This window comes from Mustela nigripes, chromosome 2 (genome assembly GCF_022355385.1).
Source record: "Mustela nigripes isolate SB6536 chromosome 2, MUSNIG.SB6536, whole genome shotgun sequence".
Classification (NCBI taxonomy): domain Eukaryota; kingdom Metazoa; phylum Chordata; class Mammalia; order Carnivora; family Mustelidae; genus Mustela; species Mustela nigripes.
In genome coordinates, this window is record NC_081558.1 from 152,577,276 (window position 1) to 152,589,951 (window position 12,676).

At 34.0% G+C, this 12,676-nt stretch overlaps 1 protein-coding gene across 1 annotated transcript in view; it reads right to left on the reverse strand.

Moving 5' to 3' along the window:
- STXBP5L (syntaxin binding protein 5L) overlaps nucleotides 1-12,676 on the reverse strand; it is a 449,308-nt gene that overhangs the window by 332,124 nt on the left and 104,508 nt on the right. The window contains exons 4-5 of the mRNA XM_059388354.1: nucleotides 7,670-7,751; nucleotides 5,893-5,993 (exon numbers count right to left, since the gene is read on the reverse strand). Coding sequence (XP_059244337.1) covers nucleotides 5,893-5,993; nucleotides 7,670-7,751 — 183 coding nt within the window. The remainder of the gene's footprint in view (nucleotides 1-5,892; nucleotides 5,994-7,669; nucleotides 7,752-12,676) is intronic.

Below are 12,676 nucleotides of genomic sequence, written 5' to 3' on the forward strand. Positions count from 1 at the left end.
TCTTACACTGTTGGTGGGAATGCAGGTTGGTACAGCCTCTTTGGAGAACAGTGTGGAGATTCCTCAAGAAATTAAAAATAGAACTTCCCTATGACCCTGCAATTGCACTCCTGGGTATTTACCCCAAAGATACAGATGTCGTGAAAAGAAGGGCCATCTGTACCCCAATGTTTATAGCAGCAATGGCCACGGTCACCAAACTATGGAAAGAACCAAGATGTCCTTCAACAGACGAATGGATAAGGAAGTTGTGGTCCATATATACTATGGAGTATTATGTCTCCATCAGAAAGGATGAATACCCAACTTTTGTAGCAACATGGATGGGACTGGAAGAGATTATGCTGAGTGAAGTAAGTCAAGCAGAGAGAGTCAATTATCATATGGTTTCACTTATTTGTGGATAGCATGGAGGACATGGGCAGTTAGAGAAGAGAAGGGAGTTGGGGTAAATTGGAAGGGGAGGTGAACCATGAGAGACTATGGACTCTGAAAAACTATCTGAGGGGTTTGAAGTGGCGGGGAGGTGGGAGGTTTGGGGTACCAGGTGGTGGGTATGATAGAGGGCATGGATTGCATGGAGCATTGGGTGTGGTGAAAAAATAATGAATACTGTTATGCTGAAAATATATAAAAAATTGATTAAAAAGAAAAGTTATTTGCAAATGATAAATCTAACAAATGGTCAGTTTCTAAAATATATAAAACCTGATACAACTCTACACCCCAAAATGGGCATAAGTTATGAATAGACATTTCTCCAAAGAAGGATACGACTAACAGATGCATGAAAAGATACTCTATATCATTCATCATCAAGGAAATACAAATGAAAATTACAAGATATCACCCCACAACCTGTCAGAATGTCTAAATTCAACAACACAGGAAACAACAGGTGTTGATGAAGACGTAGAGAAAGGGAACCCTTGTGCACTATTGGTGGGAATGCAGACTGGTGCAGTCATTGTGGAAAATGGTATGAAGGTTCCTCAAAAAGTTAAAAATACTGTCTAAGACTGATGATTCACAGACCTGTACCCCTGAAGCAAATAATACATTATACGTTAAAAAAAATTTTTTTTAATTAAAAATAGAACTATCCTATGATCCAGTAATCACACAACTGGGTATTTACCTAAAGGAGACAAATATACTAACTCAAAAGGATATATTCTCTGTCATGCTTTTAGGAACATTATCTACAGTAGCTAAATTAAGGAAACAGCCCATGTCTATCAACTAATGAATGGATAAAGAAGATTTGGGGTGTGTGTGTGTGTGTGTGTGTGTACACATACTGTCAAATATTAGTCATAAAAAGGATTGAAATCTTGCTATTTGCAACAACATGGATAGAGCTAGAAAGTATTATGCTAAGTGAAATAAGTCAGTCATAAAGACAAATACCATATGATTTCACTCATCCATGAGTGAAGCAAGAAACAAGACACAAAACAAATGAGAAAAAGGGAAAAAGAGAGATAGAGAGAGAAAGACAAAATAAGAAAAAGACTCTTAACCTGTTTGTAACCAGAGGGGAGGTGGGAGTGGGGTTAGGTTAAAATAGGAGATGGGTACTAAGGAGTCACTTGTGATGAGCACCGGGTGATGTATGGAATTGTTGAAGCACTAATTGTACACCTGAAGCAAATATTACATTGTATGTTAACTATACTGAAATTTTTTTAAAAAGCTTATGACTAAACCTAACAAAATGTGGAAGACCTCAGAAAAATTCATTAATGTTATTTAGAGAACTCAAAGAAGACTTAAGAAAGTGGAGGATATAACATATACCATGGTTCATGGATTGAACGATTCAATATTGTCACTGTGAATGACAATGAATCAATATTGCCATCCTGCATCATCATGGGATATGTCAGTGCTCTTCAAAGTAGTCTACAGATTCAAAGGTTTTTTTTTCTTATTTACTGTATAACTGGAGGTTTGACCCTCTTAATCCCATTTATCTATTTTGCTCACCACCCCCTTCCCTGGCAACCACGAGTTTGTTCTATTTATGTCTATTTGTTTTGTTTTTTTAGATATCACATGTAAATTATATCATACGGTATTTTTTTCTGTTTGATTTATTTCATTTAGCATATTACCCTCTAGGTCCATCCATGCTATCACAAATGGTAAGATTTCATTCTTTTTTTAATCAATCAGTAATATTCTAGTCTATCTATATCACACACACACACATACATACATCTATACACATACCACATCTTTACCTATTCATCTATTGATGGACACTGAGGTTGCTTCCATACCTTGACTGTTATAAATGCTGCAATGAACATGAGTCCATATACCTCTTTAAATTAGTATTTCTAATCAAAACCTCAGCAAATGTGTTTGTGAAATTTAAGAAGTTATTTTTTTAACTTTATTTTATTTTTTCAGTGTTCCAAGATACATTACTTATGCATCACACCAAGTATTTCTAAAATTTAAGTGGAAATACAAAAGTTAACTTTAAGCAAGAGAATTAAAGTAGAATGGTTAATCGAATGAAGAATATTCACTAAGTTGAATACTATATAACAATGAAAGTAATGAACTATAGCTACATAAAACATGGATGAAATTTTTAAATATAACATTAGCAAAAGAAGCCAAACACAAACAAGAATGTATGTATGATATCATTTGTATAATTTTCCAAACAACAGATAAAACTAATTTATAGTGTTTAAAATCAGGATAGTGTGGATTAAGTAGTGACCGAAAGGTAAAATGAGGGGGGTGGTTGTGGGTCTAGTAATTTTGTGTTTCTTGATTTCTGCATTTGTTACAGGGTAAATTACCTCGAGGTGTAAATTTAACATTTACACTGCTTTTTTTAAATGTGTTTTTATTTTAAGATTTTATTTTTAAGTTATTTCTACACTCAACATGGGACTTGAACCCATAACCTTGAGATCAAGAGTTGCATGCTCTATCAACTAAGCCAGCCAGGCACCCCTACACAGTTTCTTGATTTGGTAACATTTACACACACAACCAAAAGAAAAAAAAAATAAGGAAGTTTTTTATACACTGATAAGGAAGGATCTTTAGGATAAATTCCAAAGAGAATGAAACAAGATACAAAACTGTATAACATGTTACAATTTGTGTAACAAATATATATAATCATATTTCCTTACACACACACACACACACACACACACATAAGGAAAAATATAATTGCCTTTATGCATATATAATTAATCTCTGGAAAGATATAATAAATTAATAAGTAACACTCTTCACCTCTAGTGATGGGGTCTAAGGGTCCAAGTAACAGCAGTAGAAGATTAATCCTTCACTGTATATACAACTTACATCTTTTGAATGTCAAACCAGGTAAATATGTTAATTCTTAAAGAAAATTTTAAAATAAACATGATGCAAGTTTCCTTTATAAAGCAATAGCATATTTTAAATTGGGGTTATAAAATTCCCCAGAAGCCAACTCCAATGAATCAAGCTTGCTAGATAATTTCATAAATTATAGGGTTCTTAAAATATTCCTATAAGTTAATATCTTCATGTCATAGTCTACCTATTGAATTTTACTTGAAAACCATATAAAACAATGCTATGATTTTCCCGTTATATAATTTATGATCAGTGTTATCAAGGACTAGCAACATGTCTAAAATATGAATGTCTTATTTTATTCATTTTCAGATCATGCAGCACAGAAATCAAACCAATTGTTCTTCCATATTTAGCTTTAAAATCAGACTTGAAAGGAATCCAAGGATCATTCCTCAGAAGCAGCTGAAATATCTAAAACTATTTCTCATTACTGCCTTCAAAGATTATAAGACCAAAAGCTAAAGGTGCCCTATAAAAAATAAATAAAAACCTAAAATGTATAGCATAAACTATATAAATTAAATATATATATGACAGAAACATAGGATATATAGAAATTTACATAGTCAACTGCTTAATTTAAGAAGGCTCAGAGTTCCAAAAGATGGTTGGTTAAATTCTCTGTTACAGATCAAAGCCTCTATTCACCATACATTTAAAAATATATCCTTCCCTATAGGAACTGTGATAGTTACTGATTATTTCCATTCATGATATTTTCATGTTCAAGATAATAAATTTCTCTTCAAAAAGATAGATACCCTATTTTTGCAAGCATTAAAATAAGCAATGCCTACAAAATTCTATGATTCTATGATACGTCCCAAAACTGTCAGCTTGGTCTTTTATGTTGCTAACAGGAAAATCCACATCAATTGAGATAATAAAATTATAACTGAAAATCATCACCATCAATTGTTTCTTCCCCCTACCCCAAAAAGGGCCATAAAAAGGGCCAGAACATTTCCTTCAACATTCCAATTGTGAGGGTAAAAACTTATTTTGTCTATCCACACAGAAGTGTAGGGCCAGATCTACTTAAATCATTTAAACAAACAAAAATCTTACAAGCAGAGAAAGTGATAAAATCAATATGTCAATATCTGAGTAATAAATATTTTTAGAGATAAAAAACAGGAACAGTATAACTCTTGACTGATTTTTAAATTTTTTAATATCCTGAAATTTCTGCTGCATTAATTACTTTAAAATTTAAGATACAATAACCAAAATTAGATCTAATCTAAATAAAGAAATTCTATCTAGTTTTAGCAGACATCTAAAATATAAATTCCCTCCTCTCAAAATATACTGGATATAATGAAAATTCCCATTGATGCTAAATCCTAAAATACCATAGAGATAACACTCATGAATATTACTCAGAATATTGAAGGTTAATGACTTAAATAGTACAGTATGCATATGAGTAGAAAAAGAAAAACTTCAGGTAAATAAAATAATGTTTGCATAATTGCCATCCTTTTTTCTCACATACTTATAAAAACAGATTTACTTCTTCCAACTCTGTTCATGTAGTAACAATTCCTTATTAAACTATTATTATTCAACAAAATAAAATAAGCACTATCTTGAGTTCTTAGCAGTGAGAGCCTGCCTCCATTATTCACCTACCTCAGTTTGAATAGTATTTGCTAATCTATGTAAATTTACTTCTCAAAGGTTTCTTTTTCTTTCATTTACATCAAATTTTCCTGTGATGAACCTTCTCCTCCACTGCAAAGAGTTAGATTGTTTTCCAAATAATAAATATCAGGTTATTTTTCAGTTAAATTACAGAGACAGATAATGAAATACAAATTTTACTTATCTCCAGGCAGATTATCAATTGAGTAGATGTAAATTATGTTTGAGGTTTAACTGACACCAACATTAGAAACATTAAAGTTTGGTAGGTTGTTACAAATAAAATCTAGTAATTTTTCCTGTATCTATTCATTTAATATTTTTCTTTCAGATTAGTAATATTTCATTCTAAATTGGGGGAATCGAAATTCTGGTCAAGTTACCATCTTGGAAAACATCAAGGTTTATATATAATATTGTTCAACACTTACTACCAACATTTTTGGAATCTAAAACTTTTGTTTCAGGGTTTTTTCATGGTAAAATATTTAAGCAAAAGAGTTTAGTGTAGGACATAACTGCCATGATCAAAAGGTATAAAAAGAATTTAGTATTTACTTGACTTTCAAATTTTAAGTCTGAGTTTTCAGCACCATGGCCTAGGGAAAAATAAATGCATCATTGCTGCAGTGCCAGTTTATGGCAAGAACAGAAATGTTAGGAGTTCCTCATTAGATGACTAAATCTAATTAATTATGAATTTTCTATGAATTTTACTATAAAAACAAGCATACCATCAAATTTTTTCTAGATTTTAAGGTTCTGAAAAAAAAAAAGCAACTAGTCTTCCAAAAGTTAACCTGAAACTTCTCAGGAAATACTTTTCTCATCCATCAAGAAATTGTTTAACTCAGTCATTCTTACCGTTCTCGGTTAAATTTAAGAGAATGAAGAATAGCTGGCCTTTTTTGTCTGAGATTCCACAAATGAAGGGTATCATCTGAACTTGCACTAACCAAAGCACCCTGAAACAAAAAAGAAGAAAAATAAGTGACTTCCTTAAGAGATTTTTGTTAAGCAAAAACAAGCTAATTTACTAAACTTTTCACTATTTAATGAGTTAGTTGTATCTCTATAACCTACAAATATAAGGAAAAACAATTGTATGTACTTTACTCAGGAAGGTTAAGAATGCTGAGTAGAAGCAAGTGAATTTCTGGACTGGTCTGGATGACTAACTCACAAAATATGCATTCACTGGGGCGCCTGGGTGGCTCAGTGGGTTAAGCCTCTGCCTTCGGCTCAGGTCATGATCTCAGTCCTGGGATCGAGTCCCACATTGGGCTCTCTGCTCAGCAGGGTGCCTGCTTCCTCCTCTCTCTCTGCCTGCCTCTCTGCCTACTTGTGATCTCTCTCTGTCAAATAAATAAATAAAATCTTTAAAAAAAAATATGCATTCGCCACCAGAAAGAAATAATTATTGTAAGCATCTTTAGGACTATTAGGGATTATTGTATTTTCTTTAGGAAAACTAACTTTAATTTTCTTGTCTCTTATTTTCACACACATACTATGTGTCTTATCTCCCTCTCTTATTGTGGTATCCCATAGCAAGTATACCTACAAGGTAAAATATGCTAGGTTTGTCAATAAGGAGAATTTCTCTGACTTCTGAGAAAGAGTCTGAACTGAGAGAAGTAAAAGGTGGACATCTGTCAACATCACAAATTTTTCATTTCTTAAGAGTCTCTGACACAAAAGTCTATGAACCATTTTACCCATGTTTATGATTATAAAATTCTTAGAGAAAAACATATATGAAAATATATGGAGATATTGAATGGATTTTCATACCGTAAGAAAACAATCAGCAGTGCTTCATTTTTTTTTTTTTTCCTCAAGGCATTGAGTTCAGTCTGCTAAGTGCCTAAATTTGGTATGGCACAAATTTTTAAGGCATTTTTGCATTGACAGCTCACTTAACTGAAAACAGCTCTAAAAGACACAATGATCTACTTAAAATGTGAAAATAACAATGAGCACAGAAGGCCTTAAGAAGCCTCTACCTAAAGGAATATCTGCAACTTTTCCAAGCTTTATAAATACATACTCTGTTGTTAGGAATTTCTCATCACCACAGGTCTATAGAATAGGAATAGAGTAGGGAAACAATCATCATAATAGCTATGGATGAATAAATAAATAAATAAATATGCATATATGTACCAATAAATAAATCTGAATATATATACAGATAGCAGAACCTATAAGTAAATAACTGAAAAGGTTATTTCATGAAAGATAAGGGTAAAACATGAAGTTAATGCTGATTATAAAATTCAAATTAGTATCCTGACGAAAAGTTTAATAGTCAATGGAGCAATCCGAATTTTAGTAATTTTTTTTAAATGTAAATAATTAATCTGTAAATTATGTTGCATAATAAGAACAGGATCTTCTGGTATATGCAAACTTTCTCCTTTAAAATTTAATAGACAAACACTGACGTAGTCTTTTATAAGAAATGTGACCACGAATAATATTGCAGACATATATACCTTTAAATATTTAGAATATATAAAAAATAACATATTTAAATAAAAATAATATGTTTTATATAAAATAATATAAAAAAGGTCACATCAACTAATGTAGTGTGTATATGTACATCTCTGTGATAAATAGTCAAGATTATCCTTACCTCATTGATCAAGAATTGGAGCTGCAGGACAGCTGCACCACTTTCATGTTGGCAATAACAATCAACGCCAGGTCTCCCAAGTCTATTATATTAAAAGTCAAGGATTCTAACATTTTAATTAGTATTAATATTAATGGGTCAAGTAAAAACTAACTTACTTAACATCTAATGTTTTGTTTTTTAGTTATCCTTATTTTGGTAAATATAGAGTAAAAAAATCTTAGTTGATATAAATTACATTATGTAGCATAAAACATTAACAAAATGGCCAAATAGGACTTCTCCTTGACAACAATAACTTGCCATCTATGCACAAACAAAAGTGCTTTCCTGGGAGCTTCCAGATCTAGATAGGAGACTGAAAAACCACAGTGTAGACCAAGAATGAAGAAAGTTGTTTTGAGAAGGCAGGCTTATGCCAGGCAGCTGATTTACTGACTGTAGTCTAGCTACAGAAACAGAAATACCTCTGTACCCCTGAGAATTCAGCTTCCAATAGATCTTGGAAGCATCACCCATGCATCAGGTGATAGTTATACAGACCTCAATTCAGCTGTGGATCCAGAAGTGGTATTTGAACCAGCACTAGCTCTTTTTGGCTGCAGTGTGGGAGCCATTGGAAATAAGGACCCCTCAAATTCAGGCAGATTAAAGATTCTGAAATGGCCTTGTAACTGGGCTCCAGCCCATCCCAGCCACAATCTAGGAACAGTCTTGCCAGTGCAGGGACCCTATTGGAGACACTTTTGTGTTTCTGGCAGTCTGGCAGTGGTCCTGAGGGTTCAGGGTCCCAGCAGAAGACGTTCCCATCTGTGCATTTGATGATCTGGAAAGGCCCTCATCCTCTACTCCCCGCCCCTTCCAGTCACGGACCACGTTACAGATACTCCCATCTGTGCTCAGAGGGATCCTGAAAGGGCCAATACATGAATCCAGAGTCCTCAGAGTCATAGTCAGCAGTCCTGAGGGTCCAGGGTCCCGGAGGGAAACATTCCTAGCTACAAACCCGGTTACTCTGAAAGGGCCTTATGTTCAGCTCCAGCTGCAAACTGTGAAGAGTACTGCTGACACAGAAACCCAGCAGGAGACACTCCTGTTTGTACTCCCAGAAATCCCTATACTGGGTACCAGCCCCTCCTAGCCTCAATCCATGAGCAGTCCTACAGGCACAGGGAACCAGTAAGAAACAAAACTATATCTCAAAAGATCCTGAAAGGGCCCTATATTTGGCCTGGGCCCCTCTGGCCATGGTCAGGGGCCAATCCAACCTATCCAGTAACTTGGAGGGAGACATATTATCTGTGCCCCCAGAGCCAGTTCTGCAAACCTTAATCTTGGCTGTGGAATGTGAATCAGCCCTAAAGCTCAGTTCCAGCACTGCTTTGCCACAGTTCAGGATCAATCCTGCCCACCCAGGAGCCAGTCAGTAATTAGGCAGCAGTTCTCCCAGGGACCTGATGGGAGCCACATCCACCATTTACCTGATCATAGGCTCACTGACTATTTACCTGATAATAGGACACACATGTGGACCTTTGCCCAATACCACCCTACTGACAAGGTATTAGAAGCAGTTGTATGCACCCAGGGACCAGAAGGGATCCACACTGGCCTAAGCCCTTATAACAAGCCCAATCAGACTCCATTGCAGATCCAGTGACAGCACTGTAAATGGCTCCAACACAGCACGCCTGCAAGTCTGGAGATAATACTATCAGCCCAAGGAATGGGACAAGAAAAGGTCTTTATCTTCTAGTCTGTAAAGACTGAAAGAGGTGTTTGCCCCTACAAATGCACAGACATCAATGCAAGGCAACACGGATCTTGAGAAATCAAACATATATGACATCACAAAAGACAGTGATAGTACTCCAGTAATGGACTTCAAAGAAATGGGGATCTATGATTTGCCCAACAAAGAAATCAAAATAATCGTCTTTAAAAAACTGAATGAAAATGGAAAGGAACAGACAGCTAGACAAAAACAGGAAAATAATTCATGACAAAATGTATTTAATAAAGAAATAGAAAGTATAAAAAAGAACCAAACAGAAATCCTGGAGTTCAAAAAAACAATGCCAGAAATAAAAAATTCAAAACAGAGCTTCAATAACAGCCTTAACCACACAAAAGAATTAGCAAACTCAAAGACAATTCAACTGAAATTAGTCACTTAGAGGAACAAAAAGAAGAAAGAGTAAAGACAACCTGAGTAAATTATGGGATACCAACAAGTAAATGGGCATTTGCATCACGAGAGTCCCAAAAGATAAAGAAGAAAAGCAGCAGAAAGGCTAAAGGAAAAAAAAACAGCTGAAAACTTCCCAAATCTTGAGAAAGATATAGACATCCAGGTACAGGAAGCTTAGAGGAACCCAAGCAAGATCAACCCAAAGATTACTCTGAGAAACATTATAATCAAAATCCTTAAAGTCAGAGACAAGGAGATGATTTTGAAAGTAATAAGTGCAAAGCAATTTGTCACTACAAAGAAACCAACATAAGACTATCAGTGGATTTCTCTGCAGAAATCTAGCAGGCCAGGAGGAAGTGGAATGATATATTCAAAATAATGAAAGAAAAAAACTGCCAACCAAGAATATTACACCCAGCAAAACTGTCCTTCAGAAATGAAAGAAAGATAAAGACATTCCAGATGAAGAGTAGTTAAGGGAGTTCATTATCACTAAACCCACTGTTACAAAAAAGGGAGTTCAAGCTGAAATAAAAGGATACTACATAATTTGCAAACATAAAAATGTAAAATTCACTCATAAGAGTATATAAATATAGTTAAATTCAGAATATCCCAGTACTGTAATGGTGGCATATACATCACTTTTTTCTCTATTATGAAAACTGGAGATAATATTTAAAATATTGTACCTACATTAATTTGTTAATGGATACACAACATATAAAGATGTAAAGTATAATAATATCATAAAATTTGGGGAGAGGAGAAGTAAAACTGTTAAGTATTTGTGATTGAAAATGAGTTGTTATCAGCTTAAAATAGACTATTATATCTCTAAGATGTTTTACATAAGCCTGATGGCAACCAAAAAGAAAAAAAGAACTATACTATTTACATAAAAGGTAAGGAGAAACGAATTAAAACACATAAAAATATATATAAAAAATAGATGAAAAAAGAACAAAGGAACTAAACAATTCAAAAATGGCAATAGTATTTACTAACCAATAATTAATTTAAATATAAATAAACTAATTACTCAATCAAAAGACACAAAAGTGGCTAAACAGATAAAAAACAAGATCCAAAGATATGTGGTCTACACGAGACCCTTTTTTGGCTTTACAGAAGATACTTTTTTAGCTTTACAGATGCACAAAGGGAGAAATTGAAGGGATGGAAAAATATATTACATCCACTATACTGATGTCAGATAAACAACTTTTAGTCAAAATCAGTATGGCAAGAGGAAAAAGTCAAAACATAGGATAAGGGAGTCAATTCATCAAGAGGATATAACAGTTAAAAATACATATGCACCACACTGGAGCACCTACATATCTAAAGCAAATATTATAACTAGAGGGAGAAACAGAAAGCAGTACAATACCAGTAAGATACCTAAGTACCCCATATTCAACATTAGAGAAATCAACCAGGCAGAATTAATAAGAAAAGAGTGGGCCTAAATAACACTATAGACAAAATGGACCTAACAGACATATGAAGAACATTATATTCAAAAAACTGGAAAACACATTCTTCTCAAGGGCATATGAAAATTATCCAGGATATATCATATGTTTGAACACAAAGCAAGAAGACTGAAACTATTTCTAGTATCTTTTCTGACCACAGTGTTATTACATTAAAAATCAACAACAGGAGGAAAACTGGAAAATTCTATGTGGAAATTAAACAACAAAATTCTGAACAACTACTAATGGATCAAAGAAGAACCCAAAAGGGAAATCATATAATATCTTGAGACAGATGGAAATTAAAATAAAACATACCAAAACTTATGGAATACAGGAAAGCAGTTCTACAAGGAAAATTTATAGGAACAAATGCCAAAAATAAGAGAAAGTTTTCAAATAAACAACTTAATTTTACAACAAAAAGAATTTTAAGAAGAACAAACTAAGCCCAAGTTAGCAGAAGAAAGGAAATAATAAAGATCAGAGTGGAAATAACTAAAATGGAGACTAAAGAGACAATAGGGGGGAAAAAATCAATGAAACTAAGAGCCTTTTTTTTTTGGAGAGATAAACCAAATTGACAAACCTTTAGCTGGAGTAATCAAGAAAAAAAAGAGAAGACTCAAATAAATGCATAAATAAAAGAGAAGACATTACACACGATCCCACAGAAATACAAAGAATCAGAAACTACTATGAACAATTATATCTAAACAAATTGGATGACTGAAAAGCAATATATAAATTCATAGAAACATAAAATCTACCAAGAATGAATCAGGAAGAAATAGAAAGTCTGAACAGACCAACAATGACTAGTGGGATTGAAGCAATAATCAAAACCTCCCTTGAACCACCTAGGTGGTTCAGTTGGTTGAGAGCCCAACTTTTGATTTTGGCACAGGTTATGCTCTCAGGGTCATGAGACTGAGTCCCATGTCAGGTTCTGTGCTCATTGCAGAATCTGCTTGAGATTTGCTATCCGTCTCTCTCTGCCCCTCCCCCCTTCTCACATTCATGCTCTCTCTCTCATTCTTTCTCTCAAAAAATAAATAGGGGTACCTGGGTGGTACAGTCAGTCAGTTAAGCATAGGACTCTTGCTTTCAGTTCAGGTCATGATCACAGGGTCGTGAGATTAAGCCCCATGTCAGGATCCACACTCAGTGTGGAGTGTGCTTGAGCTTCTCTCTCCCTTTCCTTCTTCCCCTCCTGCTCATCCTTGCTCTCTCTCTCTCACACACACACACAAATACATATGTAAATCTTTAGAAAAATAATAATAAAACAAATAAATAAATCTTTAAAAAAATAATCAAAACCTCCTAATA